This window comes from Mustela putorius, unplaced genomic scaffold, assembly GCF_011764305.1.
Source record: "Mustela putorius furo isolate JIRA1106 unplaced genomic scaffold, ASM1176430v1.1 tig00000831_pilon_pilon_pilon, whole genome shotgun sequence".
In the NCBI taxonomy this organism is placed as follows: domain Eukaryota; kingdom Metazoa; phylum Chordata; class Mammalia; order Carnivora; family Mustelidae; genus Mustela; species Mustela putorius.
In genome coordinates, this window is record NW_025421490.1 from 2199458 (window position 1) to 2221681 (window position 22224).

Genomic DNA, 22224 nt, shown 5'->3' on the forward strand with positions numbered 1-22224 from the left:
CTCGGAAACCGGTAATTATTTTTCTAGTTCAAATACAGGTTAAAACTATAATTTAGGAAAATGACACTTAATAGTCTGAAACTAGCTTTGCTCAATTACTCAATTATCAAAATCGTTGAGCCTTCAAAAAGAGGGTTACTTTTGATCATCTAATTCAGTGAAACCCACAAGGTCAGAAGCATGTTTCTGTCACTTCCCAGTGTTTTTTATTTCTAGACTTTAAGAAATGCACACTTAATATCATTGACTGTAAACAAAAGCAGCCACTTACCTGTCTGTCCATATGCAAAAATACAAGCATTATACCCCTGAAAGGCTTTTTCAAGAATTCCTTCCCCAAGGCACTTGAAAACCACTTCTTGACCTAAAAACCAAACAAAAAATAAAGAACTACCAAAGAAAAGATTTTTCTCGACATACTTGGATTAATAACTGAGTCCCAGTTAGTAACGATATTCTTTCAATCCAAAGATGTTAGAAGTGTACTGCGTGCCTACTATGTGTAGGGCTACATGTTCAGAGCTCAGTTTCCGGATCAGGTCACGATTCCACCCATCCTCTCCCTCTTAGACACTTCCCTAGGCATTCAAATTTCCTTTCCATCATCAGGGGGCCACAGAGAAGTTGTTTAAATTCTGTTTAGTTCTTCTCATGAGCTGGTATTAAAATATCATTAAGTGTAAACGGTCTTATCTCCCCATCTGCATTCTGAGCTTGCAACACACAGGAACGTTGCCGGACACGTCTTGGGTACATGTAAGCACCTAGCACAATGCGCAGTGAATGCCAAGGGTTGGGAAACCGTTCGCCGCTGGCGGAGGTGATGTGTGTGGAGCACAGACACCTCCCCGCTGTGTTCCCAGGCTGGGTTCGAGGACAAGTTCTCCTCCGTGAGCCTGTCTACAGCGTACTGCAGTTCTGGAATGATGTACCATACAGTCCATAGCATCAGGCTGAAGAGGAAAGCTGTGAAAATCTTTTTTTTTTTTCTTTTTTCTTTTTAAGGTAGGCTCCACATCCAACGCAGGGCCCGAACCCACCACCCTGAGATCAAGACCTGAGCTGAGATCAGGAATCAGACATCCAACATACAGAGCCACCCAGGCACCCCAGGTGTGAAAATCTTTTTATTTTTATTTTTTTTTTTAAAGATTTTATTTTATTTGACAGAGAGAGATCACAAGTAGGCAGAGAGGCAGAGAGAGAGAGGAGGAAGCAGGCTCCCTGCTGAGCATAGAGCCCGATGCGGGACTCGATCCCAGGACCCTGAGATCATGACCTGAGCCGAAGGCAGCGGCTTAACCCACTGAGCCACCCAGGCGCCCTGTGAAAATCTTTTTAAACAGTTAAGGTGGCATTTACTACCCTTTGAAATTCCTGACTTTCTCACACTCACTCCCCATCATTAAGGTAATTAAAATGATATTCTCCTTCCTCTGTGCTCTCATAGTCCCGAACCTTCACAATTCCAGCATTTGCCAAAACTACTGGTTTTGGTTCCTCTTCCCTCCCTGGAATGAGAACCCCCGATTAATGTCAGAGACTATGATCTGTTTATCTCTGTAATCCCAGGCCTACCACAAGATGCTTGATAAATGTTGGGGGAAAAAAAAAAAAAAACCCAAATCGACTGAACTCTTTTTTTAAAAATCTTACATGACAATTCCATTTACATTTGGAAATAACGCAACACAACGTTAAGCTCTCGGGTGCACTGTTTCCTTTGTGCGAAGCAGGATCTGATTTTAGCAGCCCCTTGTTACATGGGGACATGTGGCTGCACAACGGGACCCTTAAAAATGTGTAAATATGAAACAAGCAATATTTTCAACCGTTAGGCCAGCAAAATGTAACATTTTGGCAACAATATCACTGGACTGAGGAAAGACAGGTATTTTTGTAATCTGCTGGGAGAATAAATAATACGGTCACTTGAAAACCCGACAGCGCGTAGAAGCGAGCACCCCTGCCTCCACTGGGAGCCATGATGAGGCACCCAAACCCCCCAGACACTTCCACGATGGTCACCTCCACAGGATGCCCCGGCAGCATTACTCGGACTTGCTAAGCTGGAATCACGTTAAATGCCCACTGGTAAGGGAGGCGAGAAGGAAAACGTGGACTACTTTGTTGCCAGAATATTACACACCACGTTAAAAAAAATCCCGACACATTTGTGTGTGTAGACAAGGCTGGAATTCGAAAACGCTCCTGAGTTTAAGAAAACTCATGTTCCAATACACATACACATAGCGTATTTGGAATAGACTGGGTCAAACGGTGTGAGAGAAAGACCCATCGGTGAGCACTGAAGTGAAGAAAAATGAACCGGCTGAAACAATACAGATTCACATAACCTTATTGCTCTCATTCTGACTTTTAACATCTAGCACAGAGCCTGGCACCTAAGAGGTGTTCAAAACACGCTGGCATGATATGTGAATTTTTTAAAAGGGTGTAACCACTCTAACCACTCCGAGACGCACAGGGCTGTTGTGAAGATTGGCTGAAGAGACATGTGCGCGCACACACATACACTCCGGGAAGAACAGGGAAGAATAGAGAATGTCAAAATTATTGCCCACCACATCAATACTTTGTTCTCGTCCATTCTCTCAAAGGGTCTTCCCGATTCCATGTGTACTCCCCCAAGGCCCATGCCGAAAGGCAGGCCTTAAATCTGGAGCAGAGCCCACAGCATAGACTTTAGGGAGTTAAACCCAGCCCGTGCTCAGGTTTCTGAGAGCCGACCGTGGTCCTCGGCCAGACCCAAGTGCCACCCGCAGGCTCTGAAGACACAAGCAGACCAATGGAGCCTTCTTGTTGCCCTGGCTAACCAGCCCCTCAGGAAGCGGGGGGAAGGGGGGGGGACAAGACGTGTTACAACTCAGCCAGGTCAAACATCCTGCCCGTAATTCATGATTTCAACTCATAGTGAGTCACTTGAAAAAAAGCAAGCACTTGAGTTGATTGAAGGACTCAAGTGCGGGGAGCACTGTGGTCAGAGCTCGACCACGGCCCCACAAGGGCCTGTGGCCACTTAGGAATCTCTCCCTTCCTCTGTTGGGTGGGGAGATGCAATACATCTAGCTTTGGCTCCTGAGGCTGAGTAGGATGAAAGTATGGAGAATTATTTTCTCCATATTCTTTTATTTTTTTTTAAAGATTCATTTGAGAGAGAGAGAAAGTGGGTGAGGGAAGGGGCTGAGGGAGAGAATCTCGAAGCAGACTCCCTGCGAAGCATGGCGCCCAGGGCAAGGCTTGATCTCTCCACCCTGCGATCACGACGTGAGCCAAAACCAAGAGTCAGATGCTCAATCGACTGAGCCACCTAGACACTCCTCCAACTCTTTTAAAGGAAAATCACAATGTTTCTTCTTCCCTGGTACAAAATTTTTTAAACTAAAGACCATTAAATCCAAGATCAAGAAAACTAAGAAATGAGTGCTACAGAGATAGACAGGTTTATGACACTGTCAAGTGAAAAAAACCACATATCCAGGATAGGATACATATATACTAAAATTGCACAAAAAATAAACCAAGTGATTCAAGAATTCTCCAGGATATAAAAATATAAGAATAAACTGGTTTTGCCTATGTCTAAATTATTACAAATACTAAAGATGATGTGAATTAACCTTTTTTTTTTTGTGTGAGATTTTATTATTTGAGAGTGAGCAAGAGAGTGCAAGCAGGGGTGGGGTACAGAGGGGCAGAGGAAGAGGGAGAAGCAGACTCCCCTCTCAGCAGAGAGCCCGACACGGGGCTTGATCCCAGGACCCTGAGACCATGACCTGAGCCGAAGGCAGACACTTTTTTTTTTTTTTTAAGATTTTATTTATTATTTGACACACAGAGAGAGATCACAGGTAGGCAGAGAGGCAGATGGAGAGAGGGGGAAACAGGCTCCCCACTGAGCAGAGAACCCAATATGGGGCTCGATCCCAGGACCCTGAGATCATAACCTGAACCGAAGGCAGACGCCCAACCCACTGAGCCACCCAGGCGCCCACCAAACGCAGATGCTTAACGACTGAGCCACCCAGGCGCTCTGATAAATTAACCTTTTGAACCTGTATACTTTTATTATTTATGCAACTAAGAAGAAGAGAATTAATTTTTATCCACTGCCCCACTAGCAATGCACTTTACATATTCTGGATCACTGAATCCTTACAGTCCCCGCGGCCAGTAGGATCTGTAAGGAGGCTGCGGTTCCAATGGGGAGTCATTTGCCCAAGATCACACCCATAGCAAATGGCAGGCCCTGGGTCTGTCTGTCCTGACCCCTGACCGCTAAAGGAGACGCTCACCCATCACCGGTGACGCACACTGCAGGACCCCAGGAATCGGTCATTCCCCCTCTGGTCTCCATGGTTTGGTTCAGGTTATATTTATTTATTTGTTTTTACAAACTCTAGATCTTATCACAATTCACTATATTTCTCTAGCACTGGAGTGTGAGTTTCCTTTTCTTAAAAGATTTTATTTATGCATTCTTTTGTGGGGTTGGGAGACAGAATCTCAAGCAGACTTCCCACTCAGCATGGAGCCCGATGTGAAGCTCGATCTCACAACCCTGGATCATGACCTGAGCCGAAATCGAGTTGGAGGCTTAACTGACTGAGCTCCCAGGCATCCTGTGAGCTTTAAAAATAGGTGTTGCATCTTAGCAGAGTCCTTGGCAAACAGCAGGCACTTTCATGCCCTGAGTTACTCCTATGCTGACATAGCTGTCCTCAGACTAAAGCGTACTGAATTGGGGGCCCCTTTTCTCATTAGCGAGGACTAAGGCATCAAAATATTGTTTGCTGAACTTAAATATTTGGGGCACCTGGCTGACTCAGTTGGTAAAGCATGCAACTCTTGATCTTGGGGTTCTGAGTTCAAATTCAATCGGTGTGGAGATCACTTAGAAATAAAAATCTTGGGCTCTCTGCTCAGCAGGGAGCCTGCTTCTTCCTCTCTCTCTGCCTGCCTCTCTGCCTACTTGTGATCTCTGCCTGTCAAATAAATAAATAAAATCTTTAAAAAAAAAAAAAAAGAAATAAAAATCTTAAGGGGCACCTGGGTGGCTCTGGATTAAGCCTCTGCCTTCGGCTCAGGTCATGATCTCAGGGTCCTGGGATCGAGCCCTGCATCGAGCTCTCTGCTTGGCAGGGAGCCTGCTTCCCCCTCTCTCTCTGCCTGCCTCTCTGCCTACTTGTGATCTCTCTCTCTCTCTCTCTCTGTCAAATAAATAAATAAAATCTTTAAAAAGAAAAAAAATCCTTAAAAAAAAGACTTAATTGCATTAAAGTTTATACTTTAATCAAAGTATGACTGTGTTTGAGATTCTAATGAGCCCCTAAAGACTACAGTACCCTTGGTTAGATCAGGCACTGGGGACAGATGTGAATAGACATGTTAATATAATATGTATCTACCAACTGAACAATTTTGATAAAAATGACAGATTACACTTTTCCTGGCACCCATGGTAATCTCCTGGACATTAAATCAAGATATATGTCACAGTAAAAACCCGAACTAGTCTGTCTGATTTCCATTATGCATATGCTTAGGCTTTTCAAAAATCAAGTTCTCTTAGTTACAGTTATGCTTGACAGAATATTCTCCAGATTTTTCATATTTAATAAAGCTTTAGTTATAAGCAGGAAAGGAAAATATTCTGGGAAATACAAAATAGAATATGAAAGAGTAACAATTATACTGTGTTTCCGGAAATATTTCGTCTCCTTTCCATCCTTAAACAACTATCTCAAAGCACAATTTATAAAAGGATGAACACAAAGATCTATTGTTACATTCATGTATCTTTACAGCTCTGAGCAAGACCGGATTCTAGAGAGACTGCGATACATTTTTGTCACTATGGCTTCATGTCTCAAGGGAAATTTACTCTCTTTTAAGACAAGAAATAATGAACACTTTGCCACCTCTACAAAGTTATATCAACATTAATTTTTTTTTTTTTTTTACAGCTGCTTAGCCTTCCATTGTATGCTTAACTGATGCAATCAGCCCTTTATGGGCATGCAGATAATTTCCTTTTTCTTTTTTCTGCAATATTTATCTTTACATATTTACCTCCGAGCACTTTTCTATTCTCTTTACCAGGCAAAGCTCCAAAAACTCAAATTACTGTGTCCCCCACCAAAGCCCCCTCCACAACACGGTTATTATCATTCTTGGTTTTGTCTGAACCACAATTTTCCTTTCCTTTGTTGATTTTCTACTTTGTATTTATTCTTTAGCAAATGGATTATTTGGATTCTGTTTCTTTTTACAAATCGACTGGTTTAGTCATTGATTTTTTTTAAATTAAAAATGCTCATCATACATACATCTATGTGTTTATTTACTTACTGAAGGAAGCTTTACACCCAATGTGGGGCTTGAACTCATAATCCTGAGATCAAGAGTCACAAGCTCGGGGCACCTGGGTGGCTCAGTGGGTTAAAGCCTCTGCCTTCGGCTCAGGTCACGGTCCCAGGGTCCTGGGATCGAGCCCCGCATCGGGCTCTCTGCTCGGCAGGGAGCCTGCTTCCTCCTCTCTCTCTGCCTGCCTCTCTGTCTACTTGTGATCTCTGTCTGTTAAATAAATAAATAAAATCTTTAAAAAAAAAAAAAAAAAGTCACAAGCTCTTCCAACTGAGCTGGCCCAGTGCCCCCAAAATGCCCATTGTATGTTAAGGACATTAACCTTTGGTCTATTATACATTGTAAATATTGTTTCCCGGTCTGGTCTCTGCTGGTTTTTGTCATGCAAAAGCTTTTTTTTTTTTTTTTTTTTAAAGATTTTATTTATTTATCAGAGAGAGAGACGGGGAGAGAGCGAGCACAGGCAGACAGAATGGCAGGCAGAGGCAGAGGGAGAAGCAGGCTCCCCGCTGAGCAAGGAGCCCGATGTGGGACTCGATCCCAGGACGCTGGGATCATGACCTGAGCCGAAGACAGCTGCTTAACCAACTGAGCCACCCAGGCGTCCCATGCAAAAGCTTTTGGTTATCCATATTCAAATCTTTCATCTTTTCCTTTGTGGTTTTTCCCTACAGTGTATGTTTACGCATCCAAAATCCTTTTGTATTATTATTACCCCAAGTTATATAGGGATTCACCTGTATTTTCTTCTAGATCTGCTGTTTTTATTTTTTACAGTTTTATTTTCAAATGTGAACTCTGCTCCTTACAGCTGTGTGACCTTGGGCAAGTTCTGGGTTTCTTCATCAGTAAATGGGGAGTAACAGTTGCTACCTTACTGGGTCGTGGGTTATGATCTACGAAGGCAAGCTAGATAAAGCACTTACCACAGTGCCTGGTTAGTATATGTCTAGAATATATTTTAGTTAATATCCATTATCAATATCATCCCTCAAATCTTTAATCAACTATAATTAATTCTGGCATAGAGAAGGAGGTAAACATCTACTTATTTTTCCTTCAAGTAGGACAATTCTGTGAGGTAATCCAATTTCAAACATAAAAGAAAAGACGCCTATTCTTAGGAAAAATTTTTAAAGAAATCACTTACTGTTATTTCTCTAGATACTTTAGTTCCCATTTCCAAAATTCTACTGACCAATATAACGGTGGATACTCTCATAGAGGAAAGAGAGAGCCAATATATGGTGGTGGGGTGTTACGTTTTGTATGTATTGGGGTGTGTGTGTGTGTACGTGGGTGTGTTGTGGCATATGCATGTGTGTGGTGGGGTACATGTATGTCTGTGTGTGTGTGTATGTGTGTTATGTTGGGGCTTGTGAGGAGAGGAAGCCAGAACAGTATTATTTAGGACATGATATGCCAACCTATATGTCCAGTGGAGGGAAAATATTTACTTTTTTTCATAACATTACCTCGGAAGGGCACAGGGGTAAAAACCAACATAATAAATCCTATCAATAAAACTGTGACTAGAAACACTCTGTAGATGTCTCCTGATTTTTCTATCTGGTTCCTTTTGAGCTATAGGACTCATTGGCTGGGGTTATACTGAATCAGTGCTTCGGTCTGGTGACTTTCAAGGGCATCACGGGGATGGTAGGAAACAACTGTAAAAAGGCCAGACTATCAACCAAAGCCCCAAAACGCTGCCTGTGGACTCATACAGCTTCCTGTCCTCCTCAGCATAACCGTCTCTCCCTGAAACACAAACCACACTTCACTCTGTGATAGAGAGAAGACATTAAATATCAAAGACCCTTATATGGTCTGTAAAGGAGAGACAGAAGGTTTCCTGCTTTGTTCATTTCTATTTTTTAAACACGGAGGTCCCCTTTCCCAGCCTAAGGGGAAAAAACCAACTTGCCAACTGCTTTTTGAAGCTCACTGTGCAAAAGAATGGGGCTGTTTGTATTGGATGATGGGAATCAGGAGCCCCATGAAAGATGCAGTATTTTCACCTACACGTTTCCTGCCATACCTCACCCTCAAACAGAATGAACTCTGTCTAGAGGAATATGCACCAGCCCCTAAGGGAAAGTTCAGAAGTCGTGTGGGAAGCAGGAGAATCTGTGAATATTTGCTTCTATCCCAGACAAACCAAGCAAAGCCCCAGCACTGTCAAACCCAAAGGCTTGTGGCTTTTCAACAGGTGGTCCTTCCACACATGGCAGCCCCATGTGTCTGGTGCAGGGACTCCACAGGGCAAACCTGACCTCACTAACCATGACCAAGAAGATGCCAATTTCCCCTGTGGGGTTTATGCTTAAAACCTATAACTATATGGATAGGTCTAAACACACAGGCACGTCCAAAGCAATCTGGAACACAGTATCATGACTGCGGAGAGGACCCCTGTATGGAATTTCTGCAAGTCAGGAAGTTAAACACCTGACCCACCCACCCCTGAGTCACATATATAATGCAGATCCGAGTTTCCCCGCTCGGGCATCATCTGTCCCTACTGGGGATCGCAGCAATGGATTCAAAGCTGTTATATGTGTGCGGTGGGAACTGGGTAACCAAGGTGATGCTCTTTGTGGGGCCCGACAGCAAAGCACAGAAGACCAAGCAGGGATGGAAGAGAAAACGCACGTACCGTTCATGTGCTCACACCTGACTACTGAAGAGGTACAGGCTCAGTTAAAGGGGGCTGTATGCTAAGAAATGGGAGAACAAAATGGGGGGCATAACCCCTATCTCGTTTACAATCTGCATTAAACAAGGCAGTCGCCTATAGATCACGGCTGAATAAAACAGCAAGCATGGCACTAGAGGACCAGATAGGACATATGCATGGAATATTTCTCATTTTTCTCTTTTTTTTTTTTTTTTAAAGATTTTATTTATTTATTTGACAGAGAGAGATCACAAGCAGGCAGAGAGGCAGGCAGAGAGAGAGAGAGAGAAGAGGAAGCAGGCTCCCTGCTGAGCAGAGAGCCCAATGCGGGTCTCGATCCCAGGACCCTGGGATCATGACCTGAGCTGAAGGCCGAGGCTTTAACCCACTGAGCCACTCAGGCGCCCCCCTATTTCTCATTTTTCTAAAGCAGGAACATGGAAAAGCGTTCAAGAGTTCAGCTCGATCAGTACATTTTACCAGTGTATGCAGTCTCCCGTTTTCCTTCTTTCCTGTCTTTTCTCTTTGGAGTTAGAGTGGAAAAATAAATAAATAAATAAAGTCTGAACTCAGTATTTGTGATGTGGGACTCCCGGGTCTGCTTGTTAGGAAGGACGTTTTTTTCCAGCTCTCAGCGGGGCTGACAGCCACAGTGATTTTGATGAGTCTGGGCTTGGCAGGTGGCCCAGGTCCAAGGCAGAGCACCCGAACAGCGCAAGAGCAGACAGGCTCTCCGCACAGACGTGCGGTGGGGAGACATGCCTGACGTGGACCAGCCACCGGCATATCCCTTTCCCAAATGGGGCAGCTCAGAAACTGTCCCATGTACTGACGTTAAACCTGGGTCGACCTAAAGGACCAAAACACGCAGAGTTTAGATACAAAAATGAAACCTTTCCGGATTGGCCTGGTGACACTGGATTTAAGTATTAATCAACTATGGGAGGGTGCCATTAAGGGGCTTGGTAAAAGGATCCTGAGAAACTGGGCCATGAGGGTAAAGGGAGAGCACGGGGCCATTTTCCACAGCGGTGTCCAAGGGCGATCAGCGTCCCGGAGTCCGGGCGCCTCGCCTGCAGTGTGCACGGCACAGGGGACTCGCCCAGAGGGACGTTTCTACCCCAGCAACAGTGCTGAGACGAGTCAGGAGCTGGCCGTGGAACTCAGCTCCTTTTCTGCTGGCCTGTGAGGTGGCTGACTCACCCAGGAGAGGGTCAGATGCTGGTGCCCCGGATGGGAGAAGCCAAGAAGCCACCCGCCCCGCGAGCATCTGAGAGGGATTGTCTTTTGAGCTCTTTTGTAGGGTGTTTTCACGCAGCGCATCTGCTGGGGAAGTAAGTGATCTTCGTTTCTGTCTGGTATGTTCTCTGCGGTACAGGGACATGGGGACCCAACACCCCTTCTGGACTGGGGGGAGCACAGTCAAGAGGAGATTAGAGCGAAGCCCCAACCAAACAAACACGGGCACTCGGGACTCCAACATGGGACAGGAGGGAGGCCGCTGGCCGGCTTCCACGCCAGAGCCCTGCAACGTGACTGCCGCACACGGCCGCTTTCCGGGGGCGGCAGACACCAGAGGACAGCCCGGGACTGTAAGAGAATCTGTAACATCTTCACATGTCATTGTCGCTGCCGAAAACCCACCGGTACGACTGCTTTTCAGCTCCCTCCCAGGGAGCAGTTTCCTTACCGTAACATGGGGGGGACAGTAATGGTTTCTACGTGATGGGATGTTCTGATGATTCAATGAGCTACTACAGGTGGGGAGATGAGCACAGGGCTGGGATCCCCGTGCTCCCAAGTCTACCGTCTACTGGGATTCTTCGCCGCCTTTCTGCACACCCTTCAGTAAGTCACACGATGTCTTTGGGTGCCAAAAAACAAGGCATAGATGGGGATGAAGAAAGGAAAGCCTGTAAGAAGGTGGGACCACGTGGGATTAAGAAACAGGAGTAGAGGGGCGCCCGGCCGGCTCCGCTGGGAGAGCACGGGACTCTTGATCTCAGGGTCATGAGTTCAAGCCCCACATTGGGCATAAAACCTACTTAAAAAAAAAAAAAAATTAGGAGTAGAAGAGAAAAGAGAAGCACACACACACAATCACACCCATACATATACACACCAATATTTACACACACACACTAACACGTTCACATTTACACAAACCCATACTCAAACCACATAAACACACTTATAATCAAATATACACAAAACAGGCACATGTACACACATACACACTTACACACACTCACATTTACCCACACATACACACACACACATGCACACACTCTTTTTAAAAGAATCTAACAATATGAGCTTCGCTTATTTATTTCAGGAAAGTTTTTCTCACCAGTAAAGCTGGCCTAACCCAGAGAAAAGCCAAGGCCCCCCACCATGACCTCACTGGGCAAGGAAAAGTCCGTGAGGAGGGCGGAGATGTGACCCGAAATGGTCTCAATGCGGGGCACTTGGCACACTTTACCAAACACAAATACAACCCCACCATGAGTAAACTTGAAAGTAAACCTCAAAGATTTTTGTGATAGCAAAAAAGTAAAAAAAAAAGGAGAAAGAACGAAAAGTCTTTCTTCACTGATGTCCCCTTTGACCCCATTTTCTGAATTGGCCAACATTCTCCTCCATCTATAAGGTAGTACAGTGGGGTGTGCCCACCGCGGCCTCCATCAGCCCAGCTGGGAGGCTGTGCTCTGGACACCCACCAGCTGAGCTATGTTCTCACAAAGGGTCAGCTGTGTTCGCTCCTAAACTAGTTTATGTCCATTGTACGTCTCCGTCATTACATAATTTCATTAACAAATGTAAAAAGACAGCTGCTGGTTCTAAGAAAATGAAGTCGGATGCTTAAGGAACAACCTGGTAAGGCTTAGTCACCAGAAGAATTGTCCTATTTGGCCTGGATAGGTATGACAATTTGTTGAAGACTTTAAAGAGAAAGAAAAGTCTAGAACTCTGCATGCAGATGGTTTTGTAAGTGTCTTTTAAGATGACATGTATCATTTATAATGAATCTCCATTTCACCAAACTGTTCACAGAACCAACTATAACCACTTTTCATAACTACACAGAAAACATCTGTGGTTTTGATAAACCTAGTAGCTAACAACTATTATGTGCGAGGCACTTGCTGAATGTTTCTTATAAACTTGAATAATGAAAGAATGAACCAACACAGCACGCTAAAACAAGCATTTTGGAACTTTGCTAAAATATTGGTTCTATTTTGGCTAGTGCTGGCTTTTAGAATATAAATTTTGATGCACAAATGTCTTATCTTGTGTCTAATCTCGCTTCTGTTAAACAGTGTGAAAGAGAAATTATTTCTACCTCTGGGCACATAAAATGTCCCGTCATGGGAACAGAATCAAACACGCAACGGCTCACGGCTCGGACGCGAACAGCACACAGCTAGGGTAGCAGGACAAGAATCAAACATACAACCTTTCTCCTGGGCTGCAGGGCATTAACAAAGCCTGAAAACACACGGCTTCAGCAAGTCTGAGCAACGTGTCGTATGATGAGAATTGTTAGATAATTTCTAAGTCAACAGTTGAGAAGCTCTGGGCCTGGAAATGTTCATGTCTGCGTTGATTCCCAGATATGCCACCCCCACTGGTTTGTTGTGTTTTGTTTTTTTTTTTAAGATTTTATTTTGGGGGCGCCCGGGTGGCTCAGTTGGTTACAGATTTTATTTTTTAGTAATCTCTATGCCCAACATGGGGCTCAAACTTACAACCCCAGGATCAAGAGTCACGCGCTCTACGGAGAGAGCCAGCCAGGCGCCCCCCGACCCCCGTATCCCCACCAGACTGGTTTTCATTTTGGGTATGAAGATCAACAGAAAAACAGATCTGTGAGAGATAGTCCCCCAGAAAGAAGAAAAGTGAAACCAAGGGGACTGGTCACTGTTATTTACCAACACGGCACATGAGAGAAGTGATGGAGCATGGACCGATTTCATTGTCAAGAAGGTCTTAATTATAATGGGTAGTGATTTAACCCTTCACAAGGGCCTATTATCGGTACGACACTCTCAAGTGCCGTCCGTATCCACTGTAATGGCGTTACAGTCCTCAACATGGATCTGTCTGCATGTGTGGACATACGAGGTAAAGAGTAGGGGAACACATGAGTTTATGCAGAAATAGGCCAAGCTTTGGGTGCCTCACTTTGCAGGTTACTTGTTGTTTTGTTTTTCTTTCATCCTGGCACAAGCATTTTTGCTTCAAAGACTCAGAATTATCTGCTAGCCAAACATGATTATGCCTACCTAACCCAAGGGTTATAGTAAGAAATAATACAGTTAAAATACAAAACATCTCAAAGCCCGACTCAGTGCAAGGCAATCCGCTTAACAAACAAGTCTTTGAGTTGCCTCTGAACAGTCCATTCCAGCAGCTGTGCGGCCAGGATGAAATGTCTGATTCATGTTTTACCAGAGAGCAGGAGGGGATCTGAGATCATCCTAGGCCACGTCTCCTCCTTCCACAGACGCAGAAACACCATAAAGACCCCATAAAGGTGAGCAGCTGGTGGCAAAACCGAGTCTTGTCAATTCTAGTGCGTTCTCTGTCCACAGGGCTGACGCTCTGGCCCTCAGGACTGTGACAATGTGACCATGATAAAGACGAGAGACAGGAAGAGAGCTTCTCCCATGTGCCCGGTACTGGCTTCCGTACTTTCCCCAGACAGGTCCCTCGGCCCTCAAATCAACCCTATGAGATGAGAATGATTACCATCCTCTTTTTGAGGAAACAGAGGTGTAGTGAGATCCGGTGGCTCACTGGGCGGTCTGGCGTAGGAGCCCGCAGCCCGCCACCACGCCCTCCCATACTACGGACTCGTGCATTTCTCCGTCGGACAGCCTGAGAGTGACAGGTGCTGCGGTCACTTTGAACAAACAGAACATTCTGACACACCGCGTGAAACTCCGCGCCCTGCCTCCCTTGGCTCCCTCGGTCCCTGTGCCTTCAAGCCTCCCTCTCTGCGCTACCCCTCCTCCTCTCTGCTCCCCAAGTTTTGAGAGCCGCTGGGAGCCCTCTTCATCGGTATCAATGATGCCATTATTCATTGAGCCTGACAAATAGGTCGGTTTCAGGAAATCCGTGCTCCCCCTTTTACATTTCCTCTACTTCCCATCAGAGAATGAAGGCTTCTATCTCGATGTTTCTATTCACCAGTAAGAAGGAACTGCTGTTCCTTTTTTAGTGCAGAGAAAGGAAATCAAGTCAGTATGAAAGCAATGGACGAACCTACTGTAATGTATTTAGTAGGCACAGTATTCACGATGAATACAAACACATGTGAGAGAAGAGCCAGCAAGAATTTTACTTTTTGCTAAGGTGGTCACTGGGTTTGCACAATAATAGAGCTGTCCAAAGAACAAGAGAACGTCTCCCTGTGTCTGTAAATAGACATTGCTCTCGGAGCCTACAGGGCTGCATTTCTCGGCTGAATGGAACACACTATTTGATGTGATCATGCACACTAAAAGTAGGAAGTTTTAGGTTCTAAGTCTAAAAATCATTTTTATCTTTTTAGATATTTCTGAACATACTAATTTGCAATGCAGAGCTCCAGAAATCTTCAGTTTCACATGTGAATTTTATCATCTGTACTTCATAAAGTTATTTCCATTAAAAAAAAAAAAAGTCTGTCCTGGGGCGCCTGGATGGCTCAGGCGGTTAAGCATCTGCTTCAGCTCAGGTCATGATCTCAGGGTCCTGGGATCGAGCCCCATGCGGGCTCGCTGCTCAGTGGGGAGTCTGCTTTTCCCTCTGTGTGCTCTCTCTCAAATAAATAAATAAAATCTAAAAGAAAAAAAGAAAAAAGCCTGTCCTATATTCAGGGATATGAGTGATATACCGCAGGAGGCTAGAGTGGTCTCTGTGGGTAATAAGGGAGTATGTGATTCTAGAAGACACAACGAGAAAAAACGCCCTCCCTGAAGCATTCTTTTAACCACATCACTGCAACAGCCCCTGTTCTGCACCAATAAGCCGTCTAAATGAAACTCAGTTTCAACCTCAGATTCTGTTCAGCCCTTCCCAGATTATGCCCTTCCTTGGGTTTTCTATAGCACTCAATCTGTCAAACCGACAGTTTAACTCAGAATTAGGTCAAAATGTTTACTGTCATTCGTTATGCATTCTTTTGCTTCCCACCTAACTTTGTGATTTTTCAAGGGCTTCCCTGAAGCTGCACACACACTGTAAGGGGTTCCTGAATCTTCAGGAACTATTGAGACCTGTTGGCTCCCTGACAGTTATAGGAGAGGAGTAACAGCCCTGGGCCAGAGCGTGGGGTGGGGGGTGGGGAGTCCCGGAGCAGAGCGTGAGGAAGGTAGGCTGAGGAGGTAAAATAAAGGAGCCTAGATGGAGTTCAAGGAGAACAGATCTTCTCTGCAAGTGGGAAGGAGTCCTTGAAAGTGTTTGAGAATCGCACAAGCAGAGTTCTAATCCGGGAAGATCTACTTGGCTGTATCTTGAATAAAGTCAGTTGAACAAAGAGTGGGCTTTGTATAGCCACAGCATTTGTTCTGTTACAGTAGGAAATGTTTTCCTTTTGTAGTTTATTTAAATCCCAAAGCACACGCCCAACACCAAAATATACACTGTGCTAACACTCAAAGCAGACTGTTCTAGACACGGTAGAATTTATTGTCTAAAGTGCTAATGGGCCAATAAAAAGACAAATTAATTACAACCAACATTAAGAAGTACTTATTCACATCAATGAAATACATTTACTAAAGGTGCAGGAATGATGTCTGGAAAGAAAGGTTCATTTACTCACGGTAAGCAACAGAAGAAATTTTCCTAGTTTCAGATTGTTAACTTTTGAAAAAATTATATATCAAATAACTTCTCAGCAAGTTTGCATTATGTGGCCAGGAAAAGGCTGTCATGAAACAGAATTCCCTACAAGCAAGTGATTTCCTTTTGCCTTCTACTCTTGTAAGACCTGCCTCCTTTCCATCCATCCCTCACCACTCTTATTAAAAAGCAAATGAGAAAGTCATTCAGCTGATGTTTTTCTAAGTAGAAACGAGGAGAAAACATTCAGAAAGACTAAACAAATCTCTTAGGAAATGGAGATACAATCAAAAGGGTAGGAATCCAACTTCCTCCATGCACACAAATGCTTCCCTCCTGAGCCAAAGCAATTGTGATAAATTCCTCAAAAGGGCCAAGACTCACCAAATAATAAAATCAGTAGTCATCTGTGTTCAGTGGAATAGGGATGAAATGCCTCGAGGGAGGAGCACTAGCAAAATGTGGGACTAGGTGGTCGTGTTTCCCTGCAAATGTGTAGTTCGGATCACCAGTGACCGTCAGACATGGACAGTTCGTATCAGCAGTGACCTGGGACATGGAAACCCACGGCATCTGAGCTTGGGTTATATCAGCGGAGCAGTCAATTCCCGAAACAGCGACAAGGAAAGACGTGCACACTAAACCCCTTCTTCATGTGATAATCACAACAGTCAGCATTTCTGGCTAGAGGTGGTGCCCCATTATTTCTAATTGTTGGAACACCTCTGAAGATAGTAATACCCCCTTTATGGGGAAAGAACCTGGAGCCTGAAAATGAACCAACCGGTCCGTGACTTCTTAGCAAGTTAGTGGCACAGCCAGATCCTGAAATCAAATCTTGTTGACTTCTAAGGCCACATGCTGGAACTGGAAAGAAGGAGTGTGAATTTTATGGGAAAAGCAGAATGGCCGAATGAAGAAAATAGATGAAGAGGACTGAGGCCCAAAACTCAAGTGAAGAGAGAGCCAACTTACCAGCATATTTTGTAGTATTAGATTCATCCATGGACCAAAAGCAATAATCAAAGGCAAATACCTGAATGAAAGAACAAATTATTGAAGATTAATTAACTGCTAAGAGTAAATCATCCTGCCAAAAAAAAAAAAAAAAATCTGCTGATAAACATGAGAGTTCCGCTACTGTCTAATTAGAAAAAAACATTATAGGTTTGATGCTTTATTAATCCTAAACCTTCTTTTGCACTAAACTGATGGTTATCTTACTGTACGAGAATAAGTCGCATATGAAAATCATTATTTATCCAGAATGCAAACAACGAGACATCTTAATCAAAAAGTATTTTAAAAGATTTTGTTTATTTATTTGACAGACAGAGATTACAAGCAGGCAGAGAGGCAGGCAGAGAGAGAGGGGGAAGCAGGCTCCCCACCGAGCAGAGAGCCCGATGTGGGGCTCGATCCCAGGACCCTGAGATCACGACCTGAGCCAAGGGCAGAGCTTAATCCACCGAGCCACCCAAGCGCCCCAATCAAAAAATATTCTTAATGATACATTTAGTAAGAAAAAGAACAACAAATAAAAACAATGACTTCTCACCCAAGTCCGCAGTTCCTGCATCTGCTAAAGCCCTTGGCTGGACGCCCATGGCCAAGTCCCATGAAAGTCATCAACCTGCATTTGAATCACCTTCTTCTAGCTTCCTGTGATGCCACCACTTTCAGCCAAAGCTCCAAACGCCCCACAGGCCCACCTCGGACTCTGTTCTCTCTGTTTCAGCATGCCCTCTTGGTCGGAGTCTGGTTAACAAACCAGTAACTCTCTCGGGCGCATTCACGTTCTGTAGAGTCACGGAACGACACTGCGTGTCGGGAAACACTGTGTCCTGCACTGGGATTCTCGTCCAGTCACTGCTTCCGCGCGCACGACCGACCGCCGCTCGGGTTCCAGCCATTGTTAGCAGGCGCAGAGGCCTACGTTCCCCGAAGTATATTCCAAGAAACAGTAGTTTCAGGAGATACTCCATGAAAAACAATTAAAGGCTCTGAAAACGTATCGAGCTAAGAAACCCACTTAACTGCTTAACTTTTTTATTTCTCCAATTCATTTTAATGAAAAGACCCTTTCCTGAGTAACACCTATTAACATGCCTCGATACTACTCTTTCTCAGTGCACCCCGTGGGCAAACTCTGCCTCAGAGGCCGTGGCAGCCACTTTCCGGGGCTCCCTGTTACAGCCTTTCCCCCGGCAGTCCGCACAGCACATTACAGACCCCCACGGACAGGAACCCTCCTGTGCTTAATCATTTCCTAGGACTGTAAGCACCGTGCAAAGAGAGCCCGAGCTCTGACTGGCATCTGAGTCTGGCTTCAATGAGGCATTCCCAGCCCCTGGCCCCCAACCTCCTCCGGCTCCGCGGAACTTGTCTGTACCTTGGAACTGGGAGGAACGATCCCACCCCTGTCTTGGTTCTCTTCCTCACTTAAACCCTCCCAAATGCTTCCTACTTCTTAAGGCCCAGTTTGACGCATTTCTCTCCCAGGAAACATTTCTCGGCTAAATCCAAAGGAATTCTGTCTCTTCTCTGAAATCTTACAATGCCGCTTCTCCTTTTTCTCGCCACTCTCCTGCCAGGGAACCTGCTTTCCACTTAGCAGGTTTGCATGCCTGTTCTACCTCCAGGGGTACATGAAGTTCCTTGAAGGCAGGAACCATATCCAACTCAGACTAATACCCTACAGTGTTCACAGCAGCTATTTATGGTATTTATTGAATGATTAATGGTAGTAAGACCTCACAAGAAAGCAGGTACTTTCTAAATCCTAAAAAGACTGAACTGTGCTCCAAACAGCTCCAGCCTTGCGTGCAGGCCGTTGCAATGGAAGCAGGTACGTACCATGTGCACAGCTTGCATCATCTCAAATCCAAACTCAAATTTTGCTACTTATGCACACTTATTCGCTCTGGTCTTATAGCAACCAAGCTTAAAAGGAACGGCAGTTTTGGCCAACAGAGTGCGCGGTATTTACTGTATTTCAGGGCTCCTCCGATGACTCGAGACCACACAGGCGAAATCCGGTTCCTCTTTCTGCCTCTGGGCAGCACTGAACTTCAGCACTTGTCCTGAGACATGACAATCTTTTTTTTCTAACATTTCCAGAAAAGGAGATTCCACAACCTTTCTTTAATGGTATCTTATAACTCTTAAGTTCCATTCTCGGGACATTTTCCCTTCCTTTTGACCTAAGTCAACTCTCCTTCCTTCAAATGGCCAAGAAAGGCTATTTTCCATTTTACTATGTATCTTCATAGTTTTCCTCTAGAGTCTCAATGAATTCCTCTTAGGAGTTGCTATATTCAGTGAAATACTCATTTATTCCCCGTGTTGATTTTTCGTACCTACCTACAACTCTGAACCATTTGCTACTTTGCATACGGAGCGAGAAAGCTAAGAAGTTCCATTCGCTGTCATGCTACTTGAAATAAAATGAATTCTTCCCCAAGTTTTGAGGGTCTACCTCTCAGTAACAATCATTTCCTATTCTGTGCCAACTTCCACTTCTAGCAGTTAATAAAGTCCATTTTGCTCATAAAAAGGGAGATACCAAAGTTTTCACTTTAAGCATCTGTCTCCTAAAATTCAAACAAATGTTAAAACCCCGCAGAGTTTTCAAATGAAACAAACAAAACAAAACAAAACAATCCTCGGAGGAGAAAAGGTCTGTGACTGTACTAGAGGATCCGACTGCTTTTTGCTTGCCAAATACTTAACTCTCCTTGACCTGAATTATGTCTTGAATTTTACTACCTTTGATCACAGGCATCTAAAAATGGCCATCCTTCAAACCATAGAGTATAGGTTATTGTTTTATTAAATATTTACCACTAAGAAGGCTGAAGTGCAGACATCTAAGCAATTTCCCTAAAATCAAGACACGTGAACAGAAAATTTCTTATTATTTTTTCTTCCCTTAATGCAGGCGACAAGTGATCCTCCCTTCCATGAAACTCTACTGACTTAGGAGGCCCTGTGGTATGAGTTCAAACTTGGCTTTTTTTTTTTTTTTTTTTTTTTTTTTTTAATTTGACAGAGAAAGATCACAAGTAGGCTCCCCGCCAAGCAGAGAACCCGATGCAGGACTCAATCCCAGGACCCTGAGATCATGACCTGACCCGAAGGCAGAGGCCCAACCCACTGAGCCACCCAGGCACCCTCACACGTGGTTCTTTTGAATGCCCCAGTTCTTGTGTATGGGTCTTACTTCCACTGGAAACGATGAGCTTCTTGTGGACAGGGACTATGTTTCATTAATCTCATAGCTCCTGGGTCAGGATTTCATACAGAGCAGTCACTGTATATAGTATTTTCTTAATAAACAAACATAATAACCATAACACCAGGAGAAGGAGCTGAATACAGACACAAGCACAGAGCAGATGTGAGAACCGGCAAGAAACAGCAGAAATTTAACTGCAAGATGTATTTTTAGATGTTTCATTATTTTCATATACATTTTTTCTTTCTTTTTTTTCTTAGCGCACAATTGGTGGGGGAGGGGGAGAGGGAGAGAGAAAATCTGCAGCAGACTCCCCGCTGAGTGCAAAGCCCAATGTGGATCCCACGACCCTGAGATCACGACCTGAGCTGAAATCAAGAGTTGGATGCTTAACCCACTGAGCCCCCCAGGCAGCCCTCATATGCATGTTTTTGAGAGAACTTGGTTCCTTCAATGGTCAAATACAAATCTGGTCACAGGATGAGCACGAGGGTCCACTTGGGCACCATTATTCCACAGCTCAGGAGGATAACAGGTATGGCCACATCATGTATAACTTGTAATCTGCACGGAGATTAGAACAATCATTTGTTGTTGGAACAATTATTTCTTGTGATTGTTACTAAAACAGTCTCAAGGTTGTTCAAAATAATTTGTTTTAGGTAGTCCAATCTCCTGCAATCTCGTTAGTCCCATACACTAGTCACAAATTATTATCCTTCTTTTAATGGCCAAATTTAATTATAATTCAATCACGAAAGGTTTGTAATGAAAGGGGACATTGTTTTCTTTGGTCTTAAGAGTCAGTTATGATTTTCCAATACAAAATCCACCGATAAGTCAAAAGAGGTAATAAAACCATTTTCTTGAGTTATTTCTTAGAAAATAACCACCTCAAATTAAATTTTTAAAAAATCACTGTTTTCAAAGCCATCACACTGCATTAAAGAAATACGTGAAGACTTTAAAATCATTCCATTAAAATTCCTGAATGCTTATTTCATCTATTCATTATGAAGTTACTAGCATTCCAACCAGAGCACGGGGATGCGGAACTTCTTAACGCATACAACTGACTTAAAAAAAGAAATCAAATTTGGAAACCAAGAATTAATTTCCTATTTTGTCAGCGCCAGTCCACACTGTGAGTATGTTTTGTGAGGGCACCCATACCACCACGAACCTTTAATTAGGTAAAGAGTCAAAAGGACAGACACTCTCCACTTGTTTTTAAAATCTGAAAGCCATCGTCTTCACGGTTTCCAAGAAAATTTTACTTTACCTTCTCAAAATCCCACTCCTTCCTCTTGGCTTGCAACTTGTAAAACTCCTACCAGCCTTGAATTCCCTGCAGCCCGCTGTTCACATCTGTTCCACCTTCACAGCTCTCTTCGAACTGTCAGCCCTGCACCTCTGTGATCCCCTGAATATCCAGTAAAGTCACAACAGGCTGTTTTTAATAAATGTGTTGAATGACACATCCTCTGAGGCAACAGACCCAGGAGCAGGAAGAAACAGTCAAACTCTGTCCTATCTAAGACTCCTATTTCTGATGGTATTTCCACAAAATTCAATTTTTAAAAAAGCAAGAAAGAATCTTCTGTGTTTCCCTGAAGAACCAGAAGGCATTGGCATTCTAAGAAATGTGGTCTGTAGTCATTTTCTGACCCATAAAAACCAAACGTGCAGGAACCTACAATTCCAACTACCTTCCATGCATCCTTTCTAACGGTTAGCATTCACCAGTAAGTCCTCCAGTTGTACAATGATTAATCCACAAAGCAATCAACAAATATCTATTTACGACCCTCCTCAATTTTAGGTACTATGGGAACTCAAATATGTTATTAGGCATGTTGTCTGTATTCTATTTACTTATAGTCTAGCTAAAAATAACAACATAAAACAATTATCCTGGGGGGGGGCACATTTTTCCTCAAAATCTTTTTTTTTTTTTTTTAGATTTTATTTATTTATTTGAAAGACAGAGATCACAAGTAGAGAGGCAGGCAGAGAGAGAGGAGGAAGCAGGCTCCCTGCTGAGCAGAGAGCCCGATGTGGGGTTTGATCCCAGGACCCTGGGACC

General features: G+C 43.9%; 1 protein-coding gene across 4 annotated transcripts in view; it reads right to left on the reverse strand.

The window, feature by feature from the left end:
* KIF13A (kinesin family member 13A) overlaps positions 1 to 22224 on the reverse strand; it is a 202885-nt gene that overhangs the window by 80824 nt on the left and 99837 nt on the right. For all 4 annotated transcript variants that reach the window (XM_045085069.1, XM_045085067.1, XM_045085066.1 and 1 more), the window contains exons 4-5: positions 16877 to 16937; positions 272 to 364 (exon numbers count right to left, since the gene is read on the reverse strand). In XM_045085069.1, the coding sequence (XP_044941004.1) occupies positions 272 to 364; positions 16877 to 16937 (154 nt within the window). The remainder of the gene's footprint in view (positions 1 to 271; positions 365 to 16876; positions 16938 to 22224) is intronic.